General features: G+C 35.2%; 2 protein-coding genes and 1 long non-coding RNA gene across 3 annotated transcripts; all 3 read right to left on the bottom strand.

Annotated features, from left to right (window-relative positions):
* Positions 1 to 1,985: 1,985 nt before the first annotated feature.
* Positions 1,986 to 5,254, bottom strand: LOC104884753 (protein FAR1-RELATED SEQUENCE 6-like). Its single transcript, XM_010669442.1, has 4 exons — positions 3,967 to 5,254; positions 2,389 to 3,521; positions 2,213 to 2,302; positions 1,986 to 2,117 (listed from the first exon to the last, which is right to left on the bottom strand). Exons 1-4 carry the CDS (start codon positions 5,252 to 5,254, stop codon positions 1,986 to 1,988), a joined length of 2,643 nt encoding a protein of 880 aa, XP_010667744.1.
* Positions 5,255 to 7,823: 2,569 nt separating this feature from the next.
* On the bottom strand, positions 7,824 to 12,205 carry LOC104884752 (probable inactive leucine-rich repeat receptor-like protein kinase At3g03770). Its single transcript, XM_010669440.4, has 7 exons — positions 10,521 to 12,205; positions 10,035 to 10,168; positions 9,642 to 9,882; positions 9,364 to 9,557; positions 9,218 to 9,264; positions 8,529 to 8,640; positions 7,824 to 8,391 (listed from the first exon to the last, which is right to left on the bottom strand). The coding sequence occupies exons 1-7, from the start codon at positions 11,845 to 11,847 to the stop codon at positions 8,137 to 8,139; spliced, it is 2,310 nt and encodes a 769-aa protein (XP_010667742.1). The 5' UTR covers positions 11,848 to 12,205; the 3' UTR covers positions 7,824 to 8,136.
* Positions 12,206 to 17,761: 5,556 nt separating this feature from the next.
* Positions 17,762 to 18,812, bottom strand: LOC130590973 (uncharacterized). The gene is made up of 2 exons (XR_008968862.1): positions 18,547 to 18,812; positions 17,762 to 17,993 (listed from the first exon to the last, which is right to left on the bottom strand). It is a non-coding gene; the product is annotated as an uncharacterized LOC130590973 (long non-coding RNA).
* Between the last annotated feature and the right edge of the window lie 9,127 nt (positions 18,813 to 27,939).

Below are 27,939 nucleotides of genomic sequence, written 5' to 3'. Positions count from 1 at the left end.
TAATGATTTGACTTACTTTCAATACGATATGAGATAAAACAATATTGATTTGAGTTACTTGCAAATTAATATAACTTCTTTATGTTCCTAAATGATCTGAATTATTTCATCCCTGATTAGATATACTTCATAAATGATCTGAATTATTTAACCGAAGATATGAAAATCAATATATGATAATTACTAGTTATTAATTATAACAAAACAATCGGTTTTTTAACAAAACAATAATCGTTACTACTTTCATATTTTATCCCACTCGGTTTCTTATACTAGCTACTAATTATAACAACACACTCGGTCTTTTAACAAAACAATAACCGTTACTACTTTCATACGCTTTTAAAATGTTTACAAAATGTACTTATGTTCCTGTAATACAAAAGTTACTACTACTTTCATTTCTAACAAAAACACTTACATACAAACCCTTACTACTTTAGTACTTTCATACCCGCAAATCATACCGTTGATACTTTCACCCGTAATGTTTACAAAGTGCTTTTAAAATGGTTACTACTATAATAGTACCGTTGATACTACCCCAACACGACGTATATGACGTCACCATCAACAATACCTTCACTTATAAAATTACCATCCAAATCAAGGCAATCACCATTTTGGTACAACTTTATTTTATCATATTCAACGTCTTGTGTAAAGGCCCATAACATTGCCATTTTTTTGATTTTCGTTGTGCATTTCATCCTGAATATTTCAACATTAGGCTTGTTCTTAAGGTCCCGCATCGTGATAAAGTAGTAGTCCGGATCAATGTCCGGATCACCAGCAACAGCCACTCCCGACTACACATGAAACAATAATGTTAAAATAATGTTAAAATTTCATCTTATAAGTTATATATGCGAAAATCAATCCACAGCTTAGTGCCAACCGCAATCTGATCTAAGTACATAACTTTAAGATTTGATTTAATAAAACCACAATCTGAGGTAAAATTAGTTTGATCTGATTATGGTGGAACGTACCTTGGAATATGCTAGTACGAGTTCGGTGTCATCAAACCCGTACACGAAAGATGTTGTATCTTGTCGAAGATATTGTCCCCGACACATAAGATACAAATCATTCACATCTACACCAACTCGTGTTGCATACAACTCATAAAGTGAAGAAAGTTGCGTGTGTGGAGATATCACGTAACCAACACCATTATCCGCTAGATCACCCGCTTTCACAAGTATCTTAATCTTCGGAGTTGGAGTACTCATGATTTTTTTTTTAACTTCAAAGGAGTATCCCAACTGATTTTTTGTTGTGTATAAAATCAGTTCACTATTCTTATTATATAATCCAACAACATTTACTACATTTATTACTTCATAACACCTTTTCCTCTACCAAGTTTAATTACACTCTCAAAGTTATTAGTTATTGTTATTGTAGAGCAGGTATTTTCAAGATATTTTAACTAATGAATTTGGAGGCCATTATTCAGTTTAATGACTAATTTCTTTCAACTTTCGGTGCTTTGTTTATTAGCCCCATTTATTAGGCCCATCTAATTCTTTCTTTGCCTTTTCAGGGCTTTGTTTTGCTTTCTTGGGCTGCCAGTGCGTTATGGGCTTATTAGGCCCGTTTACAATGAATTCTTTCCAGTTTTGAGGAGTTTTCTTTCTTTGCTTTCTTGGGCTTCGTTCATCTACTCAAATACTCAAAGAGTGTGATTTTTTTACAACAGCCAAAGCAAGCCAGTGGGCTATTTTCATTCCTTTGAGGAAATCTAACCCACTCCAATGTGGCCTATTTTTACAAACTCAATGAATGAAATCTGGGTTATTTTTACCCAAATGTTTTCACTTCTCAATCAAAGATTGCAAGTTTACAAAAAATTTCTTAACTTCTAAATTTACAAATATATTGCGACATTTGCAAGTTTACAAAAAATTAACTATGTGACATTTACAAAAAATTTACTATGTTTGCAAGTTTTTTATCATTGCATAAATTCAACTATGCATCTATGCATTAGACCCCGCAACAGATGCACTAGTGAATTCACTCCCAACTCCTCCGCTACTAAGCAGCCGCGTAAAATACCCTATCGACCCATCTGCATCTACCATTGGAATACCACTGTGCGATTCTCCTAACTGTTAACAATTGCACCAATTTTTCGTTAACACTTTCCATAACATAACACAAAACTTATAACTACAAAACATTTAAATGTTAAAATATGCAATACCTCCATCGATACACCAAACCCACCACTTGGTGTTGATGTAATGGCAGACCCATAAGTCATGCTCATGTCGCCGCCTCCGCTTTCCGGTGTCTACACAGTGTTACATTACTTCTTAAATATATCACACACTTTCAAAGAATTATACTACTGCAAAAATATGTTATTAAATAACTTACCTTTAAAGCATACGGGTTCAACATTGGTGAACCATTCAAACCACTCTCACCCAGCTGCATGTCCAGCGATGGAGTACCCCTCTTCTTCTTCGTCACTGTCACTCTCTTCCCTTTCCGACATTTCTTCTTTATTGGTTTTTCAACAGCACCGTAGAATCGAACATCACGAGTTCTGTGAGGCAACATTCGACATGGGGGGTCTTTCACATTTACCTTTTCCGCATCTTTGCTTTTCAAACCCCCCTTGTTTACTGAATCAGGGGTGCACTTCTTCTTCTTACCTACTGAGGATGGATTAATATCTTCCTCCTCCTCTCCATTCAACCGCCTCAAAACCATCGCACTACTCTCACTTACCCTTATTGACAGCAAATCAAGCAACTCCACGCAAACAAATATATTTTCCTCATACACCGATGCATTCTCACAAATAGGAACAAACTTCTCCATTATAAAATCATAACGACGTACCTCATCTGTTTTCAAAGGATCATGATACGCAACCTTCACCCTTGTGTGCTTCCTCTGCACATCTTTCCTCCAACGCCTAAGTATATACTTCTCAGCGACCTCCAACTTATCATGCATCTCATATGCCATGATGGTGTGCCGACACATTATTCCGTGACACTCAAATGATTTACATGAACAGCTAACGTCATGCAAAACCAAGTCCACCCTAATCTTGTATGTCCGCTTCTTCTTCGAAGGAATTTCCTTCTTTGTTTCCCGACATCGAATCCATACTCTATCCTCCAGAAAATGTTCTACAATGTTATCAGATATAACATTCTTCCCATGGAACATTAAATATATTGTTCTATTGCACTTTCGTTGCACCTCCTTGAATTTAGAATCAGTGTATACACGCTGGAATACTTTCTCTACCGCAAAATCAGTCACTAGTTCACGGACATATCTCCCGGAATTTGCGTCTGCAAGCTTCTCTGTGTTCGCACGTACTTCCATTGCTTCACAATAACGCTCAGCAAACTCATACAACCTCGTATGTTTATTTACATACCCATCGAAGAAACTATTCATGCCCTCCACTCTTTGTGTTGTTTTCATTCCCGCCCAAAACATGTGCCTTAGGTAAGCAGGGACCCACATCTCCCTCTCCCGATATAAACCTACAGCAAAATATCAAATCAGCTCACATTTTACCACATTAGCTACTGTGAAGCATACACCAAAAAAACCTACATGCTACTGTCATGCTACTGTGAAGCACACTGCTGCTAGGTGAGTGATACTACATGCTACTGTGAAGCACACTGATGCACATTAAGTTTACTAACCATGCACACTGCTGCTTCACATTTTGAAGCATTTAAGCACTAAGTTTACTTACTGTCACATTTTTAATACTAATGCAAATATGCAAATATGCAAATTTTTTCAGTGATATGCTTATTTATACTAATGCATATTTATACTAATGCAAATACCCAAAACTGATGCATATTTATACTAATGCAAATATGCAAATTTTTTCATATTATAATAAACATAAGCATTTAAGCATTTATACTAACCATGCAAATATGCAAAATATACGACAAATTCATAACTAACCTGCCAGCCACTCATTAGAGGACAACTTCTTGTACTTCAATATAACTGAACTCCAATTCGCCTCAAACTCTTCCGGTTCCAAGCTATCGTATATGGCATTCAAAAGCTCGTCCTTGAAATATTCATACCCCTCAATCATTCCTAGTTTTGCACAAAACTTTTCAGTGATATGCCAAAGACACCAACGGTGACGAGCATTAGGCATCGATGTCCGCAACGCTTTGCGCATTGCTGCACATTGGTCAGTCAATATCCCACCAGGAGACTTACCACCCATACATATAAGCCAAGTCCTAAATAGCCACTCAAACGTCTCAGTATTTTCATGAGAGACTAGAGCACAACCAAGTAGAATACTTTGCCCATGGTGATTTACACCAACAAAATTAGAAAATGGAAGCTCATATTCATTAGTGAGGTAGGTAGAGTCAAAGCAAACCACATCACCAAACTCCTCATATGCAACTCTGCTCCTAGCATCAACCCACATTATGTCCTTTAAGTAATTATTCTCATCCAACCTATGCATATGAAAGAAATTCTGATTATTTGCAGTCATTTTATTGAAATACTCAAGCATCGCGTTAGCATCACCATCCCTAAGCCTCAGCCTCTTAACCTTGCTAACTTCATTGCGCAAATCTCTTTCCGTTACGACCCAATTCTCAACACCATTCCTCTCTCTAGCCAAACAATCATGTATTTGGGGTATCTTCACTCCTGAATTATAATCATTGAATAGCTTTCTCCTTACATGATTTGACAACTCCTCTTTGCGATACATACTTATGTGTCGGGACTTTGATGGTGTAGGATCATGGTTTAAGTGTTCTAACACAACCCTCCTAATCACCCACTCATCATCTTCATTCAAACTTGCATAGATCATGGCAGGACATTGACACTTCTTTGACTTCTTCACACCACTTTCGTCACTAACCAGTGAATCCGTCACAAACATCGAACCACTGACTCTTTTCTTACTTTCAGGCTTACCATAACATTCACATGTCCATGACCCATTACGCCGTTTCCTTTCTTCACCTACTTTCTTTTGTCTAAATGCCGAAGATGCCCGAACAACACCAAACCCTTCTTGCTTACCATATTTTTTATAATAGCTATCAGTCCCTTCCCAACTAGGAAAAACCATACCAACATACAGGGGGGCTAACACACTAACCTCACCTATTCTACATCCAGTTACTCTCCCCTCCGGAGTAACAGCTACTATATCATTACCCTCAACATGTAATGACTCTACCACAGCACCTTTCCCAACATACATTTCTCCGTTAATCTCATACAATTCAGGACCCTATTCATGAAGAACACAATTTTTTTTTTTCATTTGTCAGAAATATGTAACATATTTAATGCACACCCATACAACTGTTTTATCAACAATATTACTACTCAAAAAATTATCAATGCTGCTGCTTATTAATGGTGCCCTATTTACTTCTAAAATCAATGCTGCTGCTTATTTATTATCATCAACACAAATTTTGTTTTCTTATACATAATTATACATAATACATAACAATATTACACCATTCAATTCTTTGCCCTCAAAAAATTGACAATTTTCTGCCAACCTATTAAATTCACATTCCCTTTTCATCAACAATAAATGCAAAACAAAATTCATTGATAAATTCACCAAAGTCAACCCTTCTTACACACCATGCATGCCACAAATTTAACAAAGTCAAACCTTTTTTCATTTACATTGTTTCCATCGCTATTCTCCTCTGTGCTGACCGCAACTTTCTCTCCTCCTTCTCCTTCGCAAATCATCATCGTGCTCATCATCGTCGCAAATTGACAATTTTAAATACCACAATTCTCTTTTGTTAATTACTTATGAGGAATTCTTCCTATTTCTCTCTTCCTTTCAGACATTCTCTGTTTATTCTCTGGTTTTTTTCAACTCTCTGTCTCTCTCTTAACCTAAAAATCTATTTGCCTAAGTCAACAAGTCCAGAAAACTAATTGCTGAAGTCAACATTTGTCTTTTTGCGTTGAAATTACGAAAATACCCCGGTATTGATAACTGCCTACCAATACCGGGTATGCGCTGCGACTTTCTTCGATTATGACACCTTACGTATTGAACAAATCAAACTCCAATATAAAATACTTCGTGGTCACTTTTTTTTCTCTCTCTTATACTCTCACCCTTAAATTCTGATATTTTCCCCTTGCGACTCATAATTCTCAAATCTCTTATCTTTATAGGTTGTTTATCACCAGTACACACTCCATGACTCATTGACTCCACTGCATGACCCCATGTATATTTTGATCTAAATATTGTTGAATCTTTCCAATGGTTGTAACTTGTTTTTAGGAATATCGGTTTGTCATGCTTCACTGATTATTCTCTCTTTCTTAAAGCATCTAATAACTCATTGTGTAAAAATTCATGACATTGTTTCTGCATATCCCTAATACTCTAAAATAAGAAAAATCAATCACATCATGATCTTGTTGGATTTGTTCCAATATGTATTTACTAGAATTTTTTGTCAAATCAAAAACTCGATTTTCTTCGGCATAAGAGTCGAAATTTGAACATTAGACATACGAAGTATAATTGTTTTTAGTTGCAAAATTTGAGTGGTTTAGTTTCTGTCACTTAAGTCTCTCACCATTCTTTTATACTTTTGAAAGTTAAGTTCTATGAACAAAATAGAAATTTTATTGAATTTATTTATGATTTCTAATATTACAATTTTTTAGTTGATTTTTGAATTAAGTACAGTACTTCATAAATTATAAAGAAAGCGGACACTTTGATTTCAAGTCAATTTTTTCATAGGTTGTAGTTTGTGAGTGATTGTTATAATTATATTTTTGGTATTTTTGTTTGATGCCCCCTTTGATTTGTAAGTAAATTTGTAATTTATAATAGGAAGGGAGTAACATAGTCTTTTCATTCGGGGACACCATGGTCCATGGCTCCCCCTTTCCTTATATAATAGAGATATGTTGTACTTTATTTCTTGAATTATATTTTACATAAATTTTTTTACCTTGATAATTAATCGCTAGTATATAATAGAAAAAGATAGGTCCAAATATATGTAAAAGTTATATTATATATAGGAAACACTATAAAATAAGTAAATAATTCTCTAACTTCTAACTGATTTCACTACAAATACACCTCTATTTTTTTTATCATGGCCTATCATTAATTGTGAATGATTCTTGATAATAGTGATTTGTAAGTAAATTTTTGTAAATGTTTTTGTATGTATTGACGTTCTAGGTTAGTAGTTTTAGTTTGTATGTTTATTTTAATTAGTTTTAATAAAGTTTTTCGATTATTTGAGTGATTTGCGTGATTTTTATAACATGATCTTCTCAATTGTATGAGTGGTTTGTAAAGTTTCTTCTTTTAAGTGATTTATGAGTGAGTGTTGTAAATTAATTTTCGGTAATTTTCTTTCAGTGTCGATTTTGATTTTGACATTAAAATAGGCATTTCAAAAAAGGACACCATTGCTCTCTTTCCCATATATAATAGAGATGAACTACTAACTTTTTACTATACTATTAATAAATGCTTAATTAAGATATGATGGTCAAAGGTAATCATTAAAAACTAACAATATGCAATTAAGATGTTCCAGTCTTCCAGAAAGGGGGGGGGGGGAGGAGTATGAAATAAGAACTGATGTTTTATTTCTCCTTCATATCTTTTCAGACGGTTCACAAACTATTTTATTTGATGAACTCTGTCCAGATATCAATTTGGAACAGTGGTGATCACAGAAAGTGCTAACTGCAGGAAAAGGGAAGGAGGTGAAAAACCACGAAGAACGAAACTATGGCTCAGAAATGAGAAATGCATTTAACTGTACACTTGATCTATATATGCAAATTGTGGCTCAGAAATGAGAAATGCATTCAACTGCACACTTAAACTACTTATGCTTGGGATAACCGATACATAATTCCCCCGTCCCTCCATCCCCAACCACCCCTGTAGCAGTTTTTTTCAGTGATCATGTCACGTTAGACTTCAGTTGCTAACTTACTGAGATCCTGGTTCTACACAGTATATACATAATATGGGAATACAGGGGAACAAAAATGTAGAGGAGCAATATGAGCTGAGTCAGCAAGCACCATTAATCTTAAATCTGAGGATGTATTCTCTCATTGCGAAGTGAAAACGGGGGACGAGGACTTGCGACTTGGAGAATCCCCTTGCCCCAAGTCTTGAACCTGAGCTGCAAAGTGCAAATTCCAGAGTACATCTTCGATGGACGGCCTATCATTAGGGTCTTCTGAAAGTGACTTTACGCAGACTTCCATCACTGTCTTCACCGAGTTGTCTGGACACTCTTTGTGTACTGCTGGATCCAGAATTTGCTTTCGGGCTATCTTGTCCGCCTTAATGCCAACTTCAAACTGCAGATGAAACAAGAACACCACCATTCTAGCGATTTCAGATTTTTTCTCTTTTCCAATTTTTTTCTTTTCCAACTTCTTCAGTCTGTCAAGTGATTGAGCAAAAGTATTTTATTTTTGGAAGCCAAAATACTTACTAGATCTTTCATAACGGATACATCATTATCCGATGTGATTTCTCTTCCTGCAATGATTTCCAAGAGAATCACCCCAAAGTCGTAGACATCACTCTTGTCATCTTGCTTCACTCTGCATGTATGCAGAATATTACAAGATTATGTACTCCTCAATCCACTATTGTGTCAAAGAGGATGACTAATGGCAAATTATGACAACTCAGGCGACACTGGCCACGAAACAAAATTTAGTGGGCATAATACCCAAGAATTTGTGTTCTCTCACAGCAGAGGAAATTGATTCTTGAGATATAATTGGTCAACTGTCTATAAGCATTCAAGGTGGTATCACTTTTCAGTATCAATTTTCTTTCTAAAAGAAAAACTGGTAGTGATTGAATATTTTATGCCTATGTTACTCGGACTTAGGTACCCATGCCAAACACAAGTTTGTGTTTGAGTGTCGACTTGTCAGTTCTATAAAAAGCATTCCACAATTTTGGTCGAGAATCAAGTGTCGAAGTATGCATACTCATGTTGAAGGATCCAACAGGCTACACGGTATTTGGGGTAAAATGAAGAGTCCGAGTAACATAGCTTTATATTTAAATTGCACAAAATATCTCAAAGGAAGGGTTACATGTATTACCTAAGTTCCAAGTTTTTTATATTAATCTGCAATATAACTGCAGTTCAACTTTGGTACTTACATTGGTTTGCTAACTTCCTTGGATCCAGAGGATGATAGCATATTGACCTAGAGGAACCAAAGTACATGGTGTCAGCTCTAAGCGTTTCTTTTTACTTGTTCAAATGAAACATTTGACACATAATAAGGAAGATCATGATGTTATACCTTATTCTTGTTTTCAGCTAACAAAGGCAGATTATAGCTGTTTAGTTTCACATGAAGGCTATGATCCAATAAGACATTTGTAGTCTTGAGATTGTTTGAATATAAACCAGGCATCATTCCTGTCTGGAGAAATTGAATTCCTTTTGCAACTTCAACTGCAACTGCAATTCTTTTCGACCAGATAGGTTTTTGTCCTGTATAACAGATTGAAACTCAAGTGAGAGGAGCAAGTACATGAATCACGCATCCATGCAGTAGATTTCCATTCAGGTTTTTACCTGAGATGAAGTCTCTTAGGGTTCCGTTTGGTACAAACTCAAACACAAGATATATTGTGCTTACAGTTGAGTCTTCTGAATTATACTCAAAGCAATGCCCTAGAGCACTGACCAAATGAATATGCCTAAGCTTTGATAATAGCTCTACGTCATGAGTGTAGGCTTGTATTCCACGTCGTTTTCTCACTTTTAAGCATCGAATGGCAACCATATTATCATTGCCAAGTATGCCCTTGTAGACCTGATAATCATTAAGAGACGTGTAGTGTAAGTAATATGAAAAGTTTACACACATTTCCGACATGTGTGAATACAAGTTTGTTTTTTGTTAGTTAATTACTGAGAAAAAGTCTCCTGATAAGAAATTTTATTTGACAGTGTGAAGAGTCATACCTGACCATAAGAACCTTCCCCAATTAAGTTTGATACATCAAAGTTTGCTGTAGCCTCCTTAATCTCATCTAAGAGAAAGTTGCGATAAGCAGGAAGGCCGAGGGGTCCAAGCTTTGCCATTTGACATATCTCCCCTGCAACAAGAGTGATTCAAAATGCTAACTTTCTGTTAAGTGAGGTTTATGGTGCATTACAAGCACCTTACAAAACTCACAGCCGTTTCTTATCGTCTTTCTAGGGTAATGTTTATAATCACTGATTCACTACTGTCAAGCACATTACCTTTTGAAACTAGTCATCATAGTGAAACTTCCAAGCACATTACATTTAGCACCCATTATAACGAAAATTGTAAGCTCTTTGACAGCAGAAGATCAGGTTTTAACTCCATCAATAAGTCAGTAACTTTCTAATATACACAATCTTCTCCCTAACATACTAATAACAGAATAAAATTACTAAAGTTGCAACACAGAAATCACTTACTCGCATCCAGAAACAGCTTTGATGGATACAACACTTTTGCCTTCTCTAGTATTACTCTTGTTCGAGGTTTCTTGAAGGCATGTTTGGAGAATACAAACCCGACACCTAATACCATTAGACCTGCAAGTGAAGTTGCTCCTACTATGCTCATGGCTACCACAATTTTGGAACTTGGCTCATTTTCTTTCCTTCTCTGCGGCGATATCCTCACTGCCAGGGCTTCATTATGACAAAATGCATATGGGTGCTGTCTTTGTCTCCCATTCGACAAGCAATTCCCTCGATAATGGACAATTTGACTTTTATTACCCAATTTCAGACAAGCAGGCAAGTCCCCAGTTAAGTAGTTGAATGATAAATCCACATACTTAATGTCTGCACCACAACTCATATTCTTAAGAAGCATTCCATGGAACTTGTTCCCAGCAATACTAAGATAACCAATCGAAGGCAACGAAAGCAAAGAAGGCAAGAATGGCTCAACAAACTCATTAGAAGAAACATCCAGCTTCTGAAGTTGATAAAAAGAGCTCAAATTATGTGTCATACCAAACCTAAACTTATTCCTTTTGAGTACTAACGTGACCAATTTGTTATGTAAAGTGGGAAACTTTGGTCCTAAAGAGTTATTCCCCAAATCAAGAACTTGCAAATTAGTCAAGTTACTAAGATCAGGAACTTCACCATTGAAATTATTCATAGAAAGTTGAAGAATCCTGAGGTTTCCCAACCTTGAAAATGAACTGGGTAATAATCCATTTAGTGAATTATTCTTTAAACTAAGAACAGTTAACCCAGAAAATGAGCTAATCCAAAAGGGTACTTCTCCAGTGAACTTATTATGATCCAATACAATAGTCTGAAGATTTCTTAAACCCAGCATTTCCACCGGAATTGTACCGTTCAAGTTATTTGAGCTAAGATTTAACATTTCAAGAGAAGACAAGTTACCTATAGTTTGAGGGAGTGGACCCCACAGACCTAAGGACACCAAAGATAGCACCTTTAACCCTGGTAAAGCTGCAAAAGCAGTAAATAGAGCTTCCATGGAAATATTACCTGAAACTGGAGCAAACCCAATAAACCCTTGTGTATGAATTTGAGTAATATTTTCTTCATAACATACAATGGTGAAATATGGGTTTGGTTCAGTGCTGCAAACATCAATGTTTTGGTCTAAGCTATTTAACTTTAATGGGTGGTTGAGAATTTGCTGAATAGTAAAAAATGCTTGTAATTGTGATTGTGGTAACTGAACTGAAAAGTGGGTTTGCAGCAAAATTATGAAAAGGAGGAGAAAAAATGGAGATGAAAAGGGTTTAGCCATTTTAGGTTCCCAGAAATGTTGGGTAAGTTCCCAAAAGAGTTGGGCTAATCAATCTTTAAGACAGGAATTTCTGGGAAGTGATAAAATTGAATTAAATTAGTAAATAAAAACATTGAAATACCCTGTGAGTTCTTCTAGCTGGATAAATTTTAGGTTCATTGAAGAAAACAAGAGCAGTAATAAATTAAGCAAAGAAAGAAGACATGTGTGTGTGATGCATGTGTCAGAAAATGAGGAGTTTTTCTGTCAAAATTGGAAAGGAATCCTGTGAATTCAGCACTACCACTTGCTAAAATGTGGTTGTGGAGGGAAAAATGATAATCAAATGTTTATAGAGTACTGCATTATTTGTTGGATTGTGTAGATATCAAATCAACAAAAGAATGGAGTCATATTCACCTTTCTATTGTGTTTTTGTTGTTTTTTGGCGGCAATGTCGTTTCAGTTAGTTCACGGGGTAAATAGTGCACAGTGCACGCTACTCGATTTCTAAAGCTAAACCTATCATCCTAAGCTATGGGATAGATGTTGCACCTGTTCTAGACTACACAGGATGACATCAATTATATTGCTACATTTAGAAACGGTTACACCATTTGTATAGTATTTACTATTTATATGTTACACTTTAATTGTCTTGGTTGATTTATATTTTAGAAAAAACAATTATAAAGGATCTTATTAGATTCGTCTCAATGCATAAATTTTAAATATCAACTTTCTATAATTTTTACTTATTAACAATAAAAGATATTAATGTTTGAAAACATGCATTGACAAGCGTGAAAACATAAAATGATGTAATTATTTCTAAACGAAGGAAATATTATGTTTATGCTCTTTTTTAGTTAGCAACAATTTATATTTTTAAGTATTTTTATTTAGATGTAACATTTTCTTTTCTTAATAAAGGTTTAAGGAAATTTGACTATTTTATCCTCATTTTACCTATCCCACATGTAAAAAGCATGGAATATTGAGTCAAATTTTACTCTCTCTCTTCTTTTCTTAATACTAGTTGTTGGCCGACGCGCGATGTGTGTCGTCCCCTAAGGTAGCAAAATCTTATTAGAGAATCGATCACCTAATTACCTTAATCATAAATTCTTTGAATTAACTCAATGCAATTTGATAAAGTATAAGTTATCTATACTAATATATTAAAAGGCGTGCGTAAACCAGGAACGGTGCCACGTGGCACTCTCCCTAAGGAGTTTTAGATCATGTAATCCATGTATAATAAAAAAAAAATAAAAATTGTATAGTATATGTGTTTGATCCTGTGACCTCAAGTTCATGTACTAAAGTTTTAACCACTAGACCAAGTAGTATTTAGTGCTATTATATCAAAGTACAATATTAATAAATGAAAATTTTCTTACCCGGGGCATAGCCCGGGCCTAATAACTAGTTTTCTCTTTCAAAACCAAATATCAATAATGACATTTCTTCCGATTTAGCCAAATTTCTTAACATCACTACCTCTTCATCATATGTTTTTTAATCTATACCTTTATTCAGTTGATCGTGTTCCCACACTAATATACCCACCATTAAGGAAAACAAAATGGAAAAATAAATATATTAATAAAGCATAAATAAAAGAAAAATGAGAGTAGGTTTCCGAGTCTCTGTTTTCTTTCTTATATGTTTTTCTTTTCGAATTTGATTTTTTTTAGTTTAGGAATGGCAATTGGACCATGGGTTTCCTTTTTTGCGTTCACTGTTTCTCTCAACTCTCTCTCTCTATCTACTCTCACACTCTCTTTCTCTACTTTCATAGTCTCTCACTCTTTTACACTTTCCAGCAAAAATATTTAAGTTTCCGGCGAAATGGTTTCGGTTTTCGGCAATAAGGGTTCCAGATTTGGGTTTGGTTTCGCGTTTTTCGCCCGTCTCCTCCGCTTCCCACACTTTTTTGTTTGCGTTTTTTCCCTTTTTTGGTTCGGTGGGTTCGGGTTTTTCATTGTTGGCGCCACCTTATCCTCCGTCACGCACTTTTGTATTTCACCGCCGGCGCCACCCTCTCCTTGTCATATTAAGTTAGTTTTTCATAATATTTATTTTTATTTTTGTAGTTCTCTTAATTAATAGTATTTTACTGGAAATTTTGGCTTAAATAGTAGTTTAAAATGCTTAGTATAAGGTATACATATAATTAGTTATAAGATTTGAGGATTAAAAACTGATTTTATGATGATTTTGCTTAAGTTTTTGTATGTCCTAAAATGTTATACGGGATAGTTTTTGCTTAAGTTCTTGTGATATTTTTGCAATACTTTATTTCAAGTGATATGCAATGTCTTAATATTGATAGACTCACCAATGGGAGTGGAAGGGAAATCTAAGGAATGGTTGAATTTGGTACTTGTTGTTTGGTGATAACTTGAAAACGCGTGAATACGATTCTTGTTTCGTGATGACTTGGAATCGCTTGAATGCGATTGTTTTTATGTACATCATACTGCCTAGATACGCGTTCAAGACTTACTCATTAGGAGAAAATCTTGAATAGTCCCCGTTTTAGGACTGTTCTTAAACGTCACATCTCACTTAAGTAGTGAATATGTATTGATTCTTTGATTCTAAGTGAAATACGGTTAATCATTTCCCTAATTTGTTCTCCGAGTACATATAAGATAAACAATTATCTTCTTTGTGTACTTGGAGAACTAGAGGAAAATGCTGCCGAATTTTACTGAGAATCAAAGATGATACATGCATTCAATAGTGGGATGGACGTTTAAGGATGTGTTAGGTTGGAGTGATAAGGACCCAATGGAAGCATGAATTGAATATTAGCTTGTTGTTTTATATTTATGTGAATTTTTTAACTGATAGTAACTTTTTAATGTATGGATGTATGTGTAAGGGTTTTTAGAAATTGATCGAAGTTGGATGTATGAAAAGAGGAATACGTTGGAGTTCGTACAAGGCGTGAATGAGTTTCGTAAACCTGTTGTAGAACATAAACAACTTACTTGCGAGGATGAGATTTATCGTTCATGTGTTGATTGCTACAATGTGAATATGATTTCCGATATTAGGACCATAATGGATCATAATTTTCGTCGTGGATTTAGGGCTGAGTAATATATTTGGTTATGGCATGGTGAGAAGGGAAAAAATACTCAGGATAGGCTTAGTGTTGATGTTGACACTAGTAACTCATTAGAGATTGATATGTCAAATGTTGGGGTTGAGAATGAAGTTGTGATTGAAGATCATGTTAGCATTGAAGGTGATAATGTAGTAGGTGATGAAAATGACCATAGAGATAATAATGACACCGAGGATGAAGAGTTTGGTGATGATGATCGATTAGGTGAGATGTTGGAAGGGCCCCGTGACCATTTTAATGAGCGGCCACGTGCGTTTGACAGTTTGTCTGAAGCTGCTGGGAAACTCCTTTATCCAGGGTGTACAAAATACACTCAATAGAGTGGGGTTTTAACTCTTTTCAACATAAAAGCGAAAATAATTTAACTGATATAGACTTCATAGAACTCTTAGAAGCTTTATAAGACATGTTTCCTGAGGATAATTTATTACCAAAATCCACCTACGATGCCAAAAAATTAATGTGTCCTTTGGGTTTAAAATATGAGCGGATTGATGCATGTTCGAATGATTGTTTGTTGTATCGAAATGAGTATGCAGACCTTGATGAGTTCCCAAGGTGTGGTAAGTCCCGCTACAAATTGCCGGATGGGGTTGAGCCTAGGCCGGGCAATACGGGTCCTTCTGCAAAATTGTTATGGTATCTTCCAATTGTGCCAAGGTTCATGAGGCTCTTTTCTATCAAAGAAGATGCAAAGAACCTAAGATAGCATGCTGATCGGAGAAAGAAAGATGGAATGCTTAGGCATCTAGAAGATTCTCCTCAATGGAAGGCTATAGATTCCAGATATAGAGAATTTGGTTAGGAAGATAAGAACTTGAGATTTGTATTGCGTACATACATAATGAACCCTTGCGGTACTTTGAGTAGTCAACATAGTACTTGGCCTGTTCTTTTAGTGATATACAATCTTCCTTCATGATCGTGCATGAAGCGGAAGTATATTATGTCTCTCTTAATTTTTGGGCCAAAGCAGCCGAGAAATGATATAGGCATCTATCTTGCACCTTTCATCGAAGATCTCAAAAAGATGTCGGACAACAGTGTTATGGTGTTTGATGTGTATCTAATGAAGATGTCAGGCTTCGTGTTATGTTATTCTGTACTATAAATTATTATCTAGCTTATGGCAATTTGTCGGGGTATAAAGTCAAAGGAAAAAAGGCATGTTCCGTTTGTGAGAATGGTATGGAGGCTACACGTTTATTGATCCTTATACGGAAGATCAAATCAATGAGCTGAAAATCAATGAGGTGAAAAATAAGTGGACAAGATACTTTATTGATAATTGCATTGCGTAAGTTAGTTAATGTTAATTTTCTTTGTTTCTCCATCTTTACAACGAATATAATTTAATGCAACTTGTACCAACCAACATTATTGTATTGACTTGGATTTTATTATGTGTGTGTGTGTGTGTGTGTGTGTGTGTGTGTGTGTGTGTGTGTGTGTGTGTGTGTGTGTGTGTGTGTGTGTTGCATTGAATCGTATTTATTTCTTATTGAACTTGGAATTTGGATGGTGAATGTTGGAGGAAAATTGGTTCTTAGATATTGGTTGAATTTTGGATAGATTTTGGTTGTTGGATGAATTTTGGATGATAGATGTTGGTTGTTGCATATAATATTATACAGGGCTAATTCTCAATTATGTGTTTATCCAATCTACAAACAGAGCTCTACCGAAATTTATGCAAAAAATATTGTTGCAGCTACTGCATTCTACTTGTTGCATCCTGCTTCTTGCACGAGGAGGTTGGATGGAACATAAGTGCATACAAATATTTTTTTTTAAAAAAATTCAGTATATTGTTGTTGTTTCTAGCGCAAACCGCTGCAATACGTTGTATCTTCCTAATAAAAAATAACCATATTGCTGCAGTTTTCGCTAGAAACCGCAACAATACGTTGTAATATTGTTGCGGTTAAAAACCGCAACAATAGTCTAATTATCTTTGCTGCGCCCTTACTTGCTGCGCAGCCAAAACCGTCGCAATAGGCTACTTAATGACCGCAACAATAAGCATTTATTCTACTAGTGATGCACTCCCAAAGGCATTAACATAATACAAATGTGACTCATTTAATATAAAAGGGTGCAAATGTTTTTCGAGCATTATAGTGAGGATAGGCGGACCCAATCGACTTGAGTTGTCTTCTTCCTAAAGTTGCAATGATGATAACAAAACTAATTATTGAACGACAACAAGGAAGAAACAAATTATAAATCAAATAACATCAAGTAAATAATACAACATGCTTGCAAAAGCTCGAACAGAATAGAAATGAGCGCCACTACTACAAAAAAGGCCTAGGAAATCGGTTGAAAATGTATGGCCTAGAAAACCGGACTACAACACATCTCCATCTCACAGGTGTCCTAGGTTAAGAGACCGGTTGTAATGCCTGGTTTATTTGTTTATTTAGGAGACCAGTTGACAAGTAAAACTAGTCTCTTAGATAAGTGTATATATAATATGTGAAGAGGTTAGAAAACCATTTAACATTAATCAGTCTCCTTACCTTACCCTTTGAAATAATTTATTGACCACAACCGGTTGCTTAGGTTTATTATACATTTTTTTAAGTATATATTACAATATACATACATTATCCTGTATTTACGGCTCATTGTATATACACTTTTTTTTTAATAAAACAATTTTTTTTTGACAAGTTTGTATAACAATTTATAAATAGCCACAATAATATTATTAAATATAAATTCTTGCTTGCTTTATTCATCATGTCAAAAAATATTTGCTACATTTAATTCATATACAAAACCAATTAATTTATTCAAAGCATCAATTTCTTCTAATAATGTCTTAAAATGAAGTTTCTATAATCTAATGCTAGCTACTAAAACTAAAATTCTAAAATAATCAAATAATATGTACAATTCAAACTTGACCGTCGTCTTCAATCTCCATCGTCTTGTGTTTGATTGTTTAAATAATTCACCCACATATCTCTTAGCTCGTCAATCATCTCTTGGGAATAAGTGCTAGGAATCCCTGAAAGCACTACAAAATAATTTCAGATAATTATAATTAGAATTAGTATAAATATGTATTTTATAAGTTTCAAGAGCAAATTAGATAATGATTTAGCTCCTATTTCATATCATATAGGCTAGCTCCTAACTCATATCATGTAAGGCTAGCTCCTAATTCATGATGGAAGGTAGTCTAACAGTTGTACCTCACGTCTGATGTGCTTCAAACACATTATGGATCACCAAATCAATAAAGACAAAAAAGGAAAATGCTTTTAACGTCAATAATCATATACAAAACCAACTTCTTAAATAATCTCGTTGTTTCAAAAACCAACACATACAGAGGTAACAAGGTAAGAGCATGCATGACTCAAGTGACTTGCGGGGTCATATGTACATGAAAGATAAAGAACATCAACTACCTGTGCACAAACTTTATATAACAGACTTTTAATTGTGTTTTTTTTTTTTAAAAATGCGATTGTAAATGAAGTATGAGCAACAATAACATTCTTCTCGTTCCTCACAAATATTTTCAATCCCAAAAAAAATTAGATGTTAACGAGTGATGAAGTTACCTTATCAGGAATTAATTGCCGTCTACTTGTGATAGTTTCAATCATGTAATGACAAACATAATAGCGCCAATCCTTGGAACCCAGAGCTTGACGAGGATACTGTCATGAAAAAGTTCAGGTAAATCAACAACTGACATAACTATTTCAATTCAAATGTGTCATTACATGTAGTATATTTTTAGATATATTATTACACAAACCTGTATTTTGTTCCACCTTACAGGATTCTTTTTCAATTTCTTGACGTCCTTTCGATGAACCATGCTAAATTTACAATACCTCTAAGAAATTCTCACCTAATTAGATAACTATAAATATTAATAGACTATGATTAGGTCACATACTCATTGATGATCCATTCAGCAAATTCACGGATATATTCTGCTCCACTAGGATCAAGCCAAAAAATTGTTCCGTTCCAAGGGCTTATGGCAGCTAGCATCCAATGTCGTCTATATGCAACTTATTAGCAAAGGCAAAAAAAACTCATATACACTAATTTAGATCAAATTTCAAAATATTACGCATACACACTTACTTTTCATGGAAAGGTGCAAAAATAGTTGATTAAGGTTGTTGCCTCCATTGCACCCGAAAACACGACATAAATAGTCACATCGGTCTTCGTCTACAGTTGAAGTCATTGAGCTAGATAATTAGGATCACATAATCCATACACCCCGTATATGCCATCTTTCTGACATGGTTCACTTAAGTGCCTAGCATAACAAAAAAAAAAAAAAGCTCATGGAGACACTTATTGAAATCATCAATTATTCAGAAAAAAAAATTACAATTAAAAGTCAACTAAATACATACTTCATGTCCCTCGAAAAAAAAAAATACATACTTCATGTCCCTCGAAAAAAAAATACATACTTCCTGAGAATCGACATTTGAGCTGATCCCATCTCTCTTTGGAACTTGGAAGCACCAATCCAGCATGTCTTCATAATCAAGCCTTACCTCTTGCTCATTGTAAAATACGCTATTCGGGATCGACAATATGATGTTTCCACGTGTCTTTTTCATCACCATAGCTTCTTTCTTCAAAGTCCTCAACAAATTAGTGGTCACCTTGGCATGATCCTCATCAGTAGTGCCATATTTTTGAGTAGTTGATGTTTTTGAAGCTGGTGATTGTGAGACAACGACATTTGCTGCCTGCTTTTTATACTTACAAGCAAACAAAAAAATATGATTAATTGAGTTGCAAAAGCTACATTTGTAATTAAGGCATTTGTACTTGCATAACCTTGATATGAATGTACCTTTGTCTTTTGAAAAATTAAGTGAGCAGGCCAAGAAACAAAGGCACACTTTGCTTGGCACACTACACTACGCTCCTCATTGGGACATGGCAATGATGTAGTTGGCACAATATCTTTGGTAATAGAGACTCGACGATAATCGTGTGATAAAGAGGTGAAGTGATTCAAAGTCACTTCTGTTGACCCCAGTATGTGCACTTGTCTAATTGCAACAATTTGAATCTCAAACTCATTCTCAATCGCCAAGCAACAATCATGAATACCCTGGTCGGATTTTGATAGACAAGAAACGAATATATCAGGTGTACAGGATAGGAGGGAAGCTGTCCTCAACTAGTAGTATCTATAATAGCATAAGCCAATGCCTATACATCTCTCCAACTGAGCAACTCTTTAAAATCCACGCAGCCTTAGCCCACAACATATATATAGATATTTTTCCTTGTCTAGCAGTCCCGCAGCTAATCTCTATTCTATATGTCAAGAGGGATATGACACCAAAAAAATAAGAAAAAGGAAAAAAGAGAAAAAAGAGAGGGGTAACTAACTACTATATTTAAATTACATAAATTTTTATATTTGAAAGAAAAAAAATTAAGATTGATAAAAAAAAAATCAAAGACTCACAGGTAAAACTGTAAGAGATACCAGGCACAAAAATTGGGAGGATGGGATATCACTGGCAGTTTAACATCAGCAATGGGTGATGATCTTTTTCAGAATAACTAGCACATCTAGCCTGTTCCAAACCTATTACAGAGCCATAATATTCTATAGATACATTCTAAGTAGAAATTGGAAACAAAGGTAATAAGAGAGATATGGAGGAGCTATAGAGTCTTCATACCTAAGGCAATTTATGTTCACTAATAGGTTGAGTGTCGTAGTTCATCTGGTGCAAATGAATACTCAGCTCGTTGGGGAAGGTTTGGGCATCTAATAGTGAAGCTCAGGTTCTTGTTGACTCACAACATCCTCAGGCCAAAGAACAACATATGGCTCGGGCTCGATCTTGGGCTCTCACTCTTGGTTTTGAGGTTGAGATTTCAAAGGGCTTAACATACATTTAGACAATATAGAAAACCCATCACCTCTAGTTAGTAATTGAGTGAAGAAGCCATCTTTTTACCCTTGTCGATGGTAAGCTTCTTTGTTGTTTCCCTTCAGATACTTGGCCATCTCTATGACCACCTAAACCCCTAAACTGCCCACCACCTTGGCCACCAAAAGTCCCCATTAGACTTGCACCGGCCATAAATTGTTTCATCTGCTCTTGGGTTAAGCATGACATCATAAAAGTCATCATAAATTGTTGGTTGTCTTTCATATGTCTAATCTCTGACCTCGAGTTAGTTATTTCGGCTCGCATTTGGCTGGGTGGTGTTGGTCTAGAAAATCCAAAGTACTCTGTATTTGTGATACCTGATCCAACACCTCTAACACGTCCACCATGATCGGGCTTCTTGAGTGCTCTAGCCAAAATATCATCTCGACCACCCTCTATGACAACTTCACCTTTTTTCGATTGCTCCTTCAATGCATTCTTAAGATAACAGTGAAGAAACAAAAGCAAGTTATAGTATATATATAGGACAAAGATTTTAGATTTTACAAAATGTCAAAAGGAAATCTATTTTACGATTGCATTGGCAGTTTCATGGTCGATTGGATTTTCAAATGTTACTATTCCATCTTTCACAAGTGAATGAGCTCTAATTCATAACTCATGGCGAGGCACTTGATCGACGTGGATCCCTTGTTTCAGAAGCTCATTCGCCTAACGTTATATATAAAAATATTTAGAATACTAAACAAAATTAATGCCATATAATATAACTGATATTCACATAACTTACAATCTTATCTTCATAGTATTGGTACCAAGCTTCCTTGATAGCTTGAAACTTTCAGACTTGATCGTCTTTGACTTTCTTCACTAAGCTCCTTGAAATAGTATAGATACAAAGTTAGAACTTAGAACACATAATATTCTATTTGCATAACCAAAATAAAGACTATGAAAAAATATTAAAAATTATGAAACCTTGAAATTTTCGGTAGTGCACATTTCCTTAAATTTATCCCAAGTAGGTTGAAGGATAAAAAGGATATTTCCATGGTGGCTTTTTTCTCAACCTTCCAGTGGACTTCCTGTACAGCCATAACTTTCTTAATCTTGTCTTGAAAATCCTCCATCGATCATTAGCACGAGAAAATATCCATTTTCTACTGTCTTTTTGTACTGTGAACCCTTTCTACAAATATAGCAAATGATTATTTAGCATATAACTAGGAGAACAAGTGAGAAAAACTGCATTATTGCATGCATAACTTTAGATCTAATATAACAGGGCAATATTTCCATTTTCTTTTTTTACAATTTCATAAATGAGGAACAACTGCACATATCATATTTCTAACATTCTGCTTCCTCACAGATATCATAGTCACAACAATGATTCTTACACTTGTGACTTTAGCATAGAGGAGAAATGACGGGGTAAGCACACTTTACCCAACCAAGCTCTATTACACCAACCAAGCATATATTTCAGTATTTCACTGCCTGAGACTAGGGGTGTTCAATGTCGGATATCGGATCGGATCCGATCCGAAAATTTCGGATCGGGAAAATCCCGAACTTTTCGGATCGGATCACCGGGTTTTCGGATCGGGTCCGTTGAAATTTTTGAAAAATCCCGATCCGAAAATCCGAAATTTTTTCCGGATACCCGATCCGAAATATCCGAAATCTTAAAATCGAATTGGATATCCGCAATTTCGGATCGGATCGGCGGATTTTCGGATCGAATATTTTTGCACACCCCTACCTGAGACCACTAATTTACAATAAAATTAGCAGTATAGAGGTAAAGTCCAAGTCCATCCTGGAAACACCTCAAGGATTTTAAGAACAGCCTATAGATTGACTTTGATAAATGCCCTCATATCCTGATTCATGAAACCCCTTTGTGAGGCTACACGAAGTTTATAAAATAATCTAACACCAAAGACTTGGAGATGATCCTATGACATTTTTTAGCTTACCCAATTGTTAATAAACTTTAAGTTCAGATGAATGAAGTCATAAAAAGTGCTCTTTGTTGGACTAGTTCCCACTAAAGTTTTCCACAGAGTACCAGTTTATCGATCCTAATTCTGTCACTTTCACTATAGATGATCAAATTTTCTTAGCCAATTATGACACATATTAAAAACTGCTATAAGAAGCTGATGAATATAGAAGATTAGTTCAAGTAAAAGCACAATGGTACACACCAAGCCTCTACTACCAGGCCACTAATCACCTATACAAGAAGGGGGTAGTAAAGGAAATCCACAGCAAAGAATGATAGCTAACAAATATCAAGAGAATAATCCTATGAGTCAGCACCAGTGAGTCACCATCAGCACAATGATTGCAGCTGAAAAATGTCAGAAATCGTACAGCAAGAAAGAAGGAGGAAATCACATAAGGACTAACCTCTAAATAAGAGCAGAGAGAACATAATGACCAGTTGGGAAATTATTCACTTGTATTAGAGTCATAGGGAGAGCTCTATCTCTCAAATGTGGATTAGTTTTGTAATGAGAAGTTTCCTTCGAGTTATCAATACAAGTTATCATCCATACTCTACCATTTAATGAGTTGTATCTCTACTAGTCTCTCGACTCTATAGCACACAGCTAGTTCATGCAAATCTCTAGATAAAGCAACAAAAAAAATTGACAAAATGGACTTGATAACATCATATAATAGTCCAATTAAAAGTTAGAGAACATGTGCAAGAATACAATGGATATCTCAAACTCATCATCTCATCAGACGCAATGTGTCCTAAAAGATTCTAAAATCCATCCATAAATAAATCTCAGAAGACTATCCAGCCAAATAAACTATAAGCTATGAAAACCATAAAATAGTAATGAAAAATGTAGCAAGTTATCCCTATAACCTTATATCTCTCTAATACATCTCTCATAGAGGTGTCCTCAGTATTCACAGTTCTGCAAATATAGTCAAGAATCAAACCTTATGTTATTTTGACCATATTAATGGCCGATGTAATGACATTGTTCTAGTATATGTCAGCTACATTGGTATATTAACAGATAAATACATTTTTTTGTGGGTGAGAAATCGCAGTGCATGTGGTGCTGGTAATTTTTGTTTTCCTAGTGTACACCGCAAGCAGTGAACTAGGTAGTCCTGCTGTAATATATGAACGCCTCAAAGAAGTTTCAAGCAGACCAAGTATGTATGGAGCATGTTTCTCATGTCGGGAAATCGTGTGGTCCGATAGATGGGAATCACTAAGGATCTTACCTTACTATATGTTGAGCTCCGGTGGACTGATTTTTGGGATCATCAACATTGTGGGAACTTTGGGACTGTTTTTGTTGACAATGTAAGTTTTACCATCATATGACTTTGCTAATTGCTATGTCCCTAAATAATAAACTAGTATATTTCGCTTTTCACAATTCCTGTATCAGAGAATCTGACCACTAGTTAGTTAAACAAAAGGCACTATAAGTTACGACAAATATATATAATAAGTTGTCCATTAAAAATTACACAAAAGAATCTCAAAAGTTATAAAAATAAGAGCTAAGCAATATACATATAATGTTAATGGTTTTACCAGATCTAACCATTTGGAAAAGATAGGTTATTTCTTTTAGATTGTAAGCAATGAAAATGGAACGATTTAGTTAATTATTCACCATGTGTATTTAAAATCTTATTGACACTAGTAGTTGCACTTGAAGAGATTTTGAGGAGGGCTAGGGGGATGGAGAGTATCGGTTTATGAGTATGTTTGCCATAATTTATTTGGGTTTTTCTACGTTATACCCTGTATTTCTTCAATTTCTACGTTGTACCCCAACTTTTTAAAAATTCCACACGGTATCCTCAAGCTTACCTTTTTTAATGCACGGTGCTCAAATTGTTGATTATATGTCATTAATTTTATTTATTTTTTTAAAAATTTATTGAAACTAATTTGACTTATAAAGAGTTTAACCCTTAGAAGGATTATTCGCTAATTAGATTCGTTCCACCGGATTATAAAAAGTAGACGAAATTAATGACGTATATAAGTGGTAGGGGCATTGTGCATCAAAAAAGGTAAGTTTGAGGGTACTGTGTAGAATTTTTAAAAGCTTGGGGTACAACGTAGAAATCGAAAAAATATAGGGGTATAACGTAGAAAAACCCAATTTATTTTAAAGGACTCAATTCATTGTATTATATGTTAGAGACGTTAAAATGGTGTCCACCATGGCTTATAGTTGATACTCAAATGAGAAATTAGACAAAAACTCGAACTTAAGAAAAATTCACTTTATGCTAAAGCTGAAGAAATATTTAAGAACCAAACAATAATAATGTGATGAGCTTACTGCAAACAGGACTGCAAGTGGCACTGTCAACCGGACAGGTCCGAAGACATGCATCAGGGCAAGTAAACTCCCTGTAGTAGCACCCAGGGCACTTCTTGTTCAAGCACCTAACACGCTTAGGATGAATGAAGGTGGTGGAGAGACTACAAAGCCAATTGCGATACCTCTTATGATTACATACCACCTTCAATTGCTTTCGGAATTTTGTTGATGGTGGAGGAAGTGGTGGCACAGGTCCACAAACATCTATGTTACTATGATCACTAGATCAGTAAGACATGTAAAAAGAAGATGTTACTCATAGTTTGGGTTTGAAGTTCCAAAATTGGGTTTGAAGTTCTAAACATGTAAGCTTCCAAATAGTTTAAGCATTGACGAATTATTTTACCACTACTATAGTATAGGAAGAAACATGTGCTTACCGTGATTATATCATATAACTCGTCTCATGTGGTTTTCGAAACATCCTTCCAACTACCATAGGTGATGCATACTCGTTCTCGAGTAACTACACCAATATAGGTGGTAAAAGTGAGGTTGTCACCACGTGGAGTCATCTGAATTGGATGCCAATCTAAAGAAATTTTGTTTCCATTTTGAATAGCCTTCCCCACCTTAGCGAGTACGGTACGTCCCCTATCATTATCACGATTAGAATTTTCAACATCAGAATCATCAGAAGAGGTTGGATCACCTTGAGAGCACACTTGCTTTTTCCTCTTGGCCATAAAGCTACAAAAATCGCAAATAGAGAAGCCATCAACAATATAGTAACATTGAAAGATAACATAACATGCATTTATTATTAAACATAAGATCTAATTGATACAAATACTCTAGGAACTTTTTAACGCTAGATAGTAGAAGGTTATAAACAAAAATTTGTTAGAATTTTAGTGCCTAAAACACTCTAACAAGATTACAAAATATAAGTTTTGAAATACTTGTAGAGTCTGTAATACTACTGTTGCTAACTTATATTCACTACTATAAGATTAAAACCATAAAAGGACGATACAAAACAATAGTATTCAAACAACAGAACTAGAAAAAAGTATAACAACATCAACATACCTTACTTGTTTTTATGATGATGCTTTCTAGGTTTATCCTTAAGACTAATTTTGTCAACCTAATCACCTTCTGCATGGTCATCACGTACATATGTTGATGAATCTTCGACCTCATCGTCAAGAACACCCTCCTTTCCAAAAATATTAGTTGTCGGTCTTTCTTCCATAAAAACATCCTCATCATAGTCATCAATGTCTTGTCGAGATCTTGGTGTTATAACGACTGATGACCTCTTCTTATCAGCTGGATCAGTGACGTAAAATACTTGCTTCGCTTGACTAGCTAATATGTATGGATCTTCCTTGTGACCAAGCTTGTCAAGGTTGACTAAAGTGAAGCCTAGCTAACTCATCATACTCGACTCCGGCATGTGAATCAACCCAATTGCATCTAAAACCGGTATCAAAAATCCAATGTATTGCAACTCAATGATCTCCTAAATGACCCCATAGTATGAAATTTTACCACATACAAGATGATTGTCTTTAGAACTAGCAAAACGCATAGCCTCATCTTCAACTGTTACCCCACTGATCTGCATAGTGCTATTTGCATCTTGATCCCTAGTGTAGAATGTACAACCATTTATGACATATCCCGAATAAAAAGGGGCATTGAAATTGGGTCCATAAGCTAGACTCTTGAGTCGATCAGAAATGGAATGGGATGAATCTTCAAGCTCTTTCATAACTTGAGTTTTCACCCAAGTGCTGAATGATTTATTATGTTCTCTTAGTAATGATTTCTCATTTCCTCTTCGATTGTATTGCCTTAAATAAGAAATGTCCTGCTTAATATACGGTGCAACTTCATCCTCGTTAAAGAGAATATAAGTGTGCGCCATGTGCCACTGCTGATGAGACAAGTCAAGTTGCTTACAACCTAAAGTACCTTTTGCTTCCATTCTTTAACTATGCCGTGATATAGGAAGCCCAATCGTCTTCTTATTTCCTTAAAATTCACTACAATATCCAGCAACATCTTCAGAAAGGGCTCGCTCATCAATACAACCTTCCGGTCTAAAGTGATTTTTGACATACCCTTTATAAGTTTTCATTTGCCTTTCAAAGGGATATTGATTTCTTAAATAAACGGGACCACAAAATCTTACTTTTCTCACCAAATGAACAGTTACATGAACCATGACATCGAAAAATGATGGAGGGAAGTACATCTCTAATTGGCACAGAATGATGACAATTGAAGTTTCCAGAGAATTCAAGTCTTTAGGATCTATGACTTTGCTATATATTTCATTAAAGAAAGAACATAATCTGATAATAGCAAATCGAACTTTTTAAGGTAAAATTTAACGAATAGCCACAGGTAGCAAGTGTTGCATCAAAACATGGCAATCATGAGACTTAAGACCCACAAGCTTCAAATTTCCCATTGAAACAAGACTTCGAATATTAGAAGAATAACCCTCAGGTACTTTTACACCTGCTAAACATTCACAAAATTCTTTTTTCTCTTTCATTCCTCGATAGTGTATAAGTAGTTGGAGGCAAAAAATTTCTATTGTTTCTTTCAACGACGTGGAGTTCTTCTCTGATCCCAAGTGCTTTTAAATCTTCTCTAGCATAACATCGTCTTTCGTCTTTCCTGAGATAATCACTAGTATTCCAACTAAGCTATC

The sequence above is a fragment of the Beta vulgaris genome, chromosome 4 (assembly GCF_026745355.1).
Source record: "Beta vulgaris subsp. vulgaris cultivar EL10 chromosome 4, EL10.2, whole genome shotgun sequence".
NCBI lineage: Eukaryota > Viridiplantae > Streptophyta > Magnoliopsida > Caryophyllales > Amaranthaceae > Beta > Beta vulgaris.
This window is presented reverse-complemented; position numbering and strand designations above follow the sequence as displayed.

Coding starts and splice junctions, on each gene's coding strand:
- LOC104884752 (XM_010669440.4), bottom strand. CDS start 11,847: ATGGCTAAACCCTTTTCATCTCCATTTTTTCTCCTCCTTTTCATAATT. Junction 10,169..10,520: donor AAAGCTGTTTCTGGATGCGA/GTAAGTGATTTC, acceptor CTCTTGTTGCAG/GGGAGATATGTCAAATGGCA. Junction 8,392..8,528: donor TATCCGTTATGAAAGATCTA/GTAAGTATTTTG, acceptor TTTCATCTGCAG/TTTGAAGTTGGCATTAAGGC.
- LOC104884753 (XM_010669442.1), bottom strand. CDS start 5,254: ATGTATGTTGGGAAAGGTGCTGTGGTAGAGTCATTACATGTTGAGGGT. Junction 3,522..3,966: donor CTCTAATGAGTGGCTGGCAG/GTTAGTTATGAA, acceptor ATTTTGCTGTAG/GTTTATATCGGGAGAGGGAG. Junction 2,118..2,212: donor GGTTTGGTGTATCGATGGAG/GTATTGCATATT, acceptor AATTGTTAACAG/TTAGGAGAATCGCACAGTGG.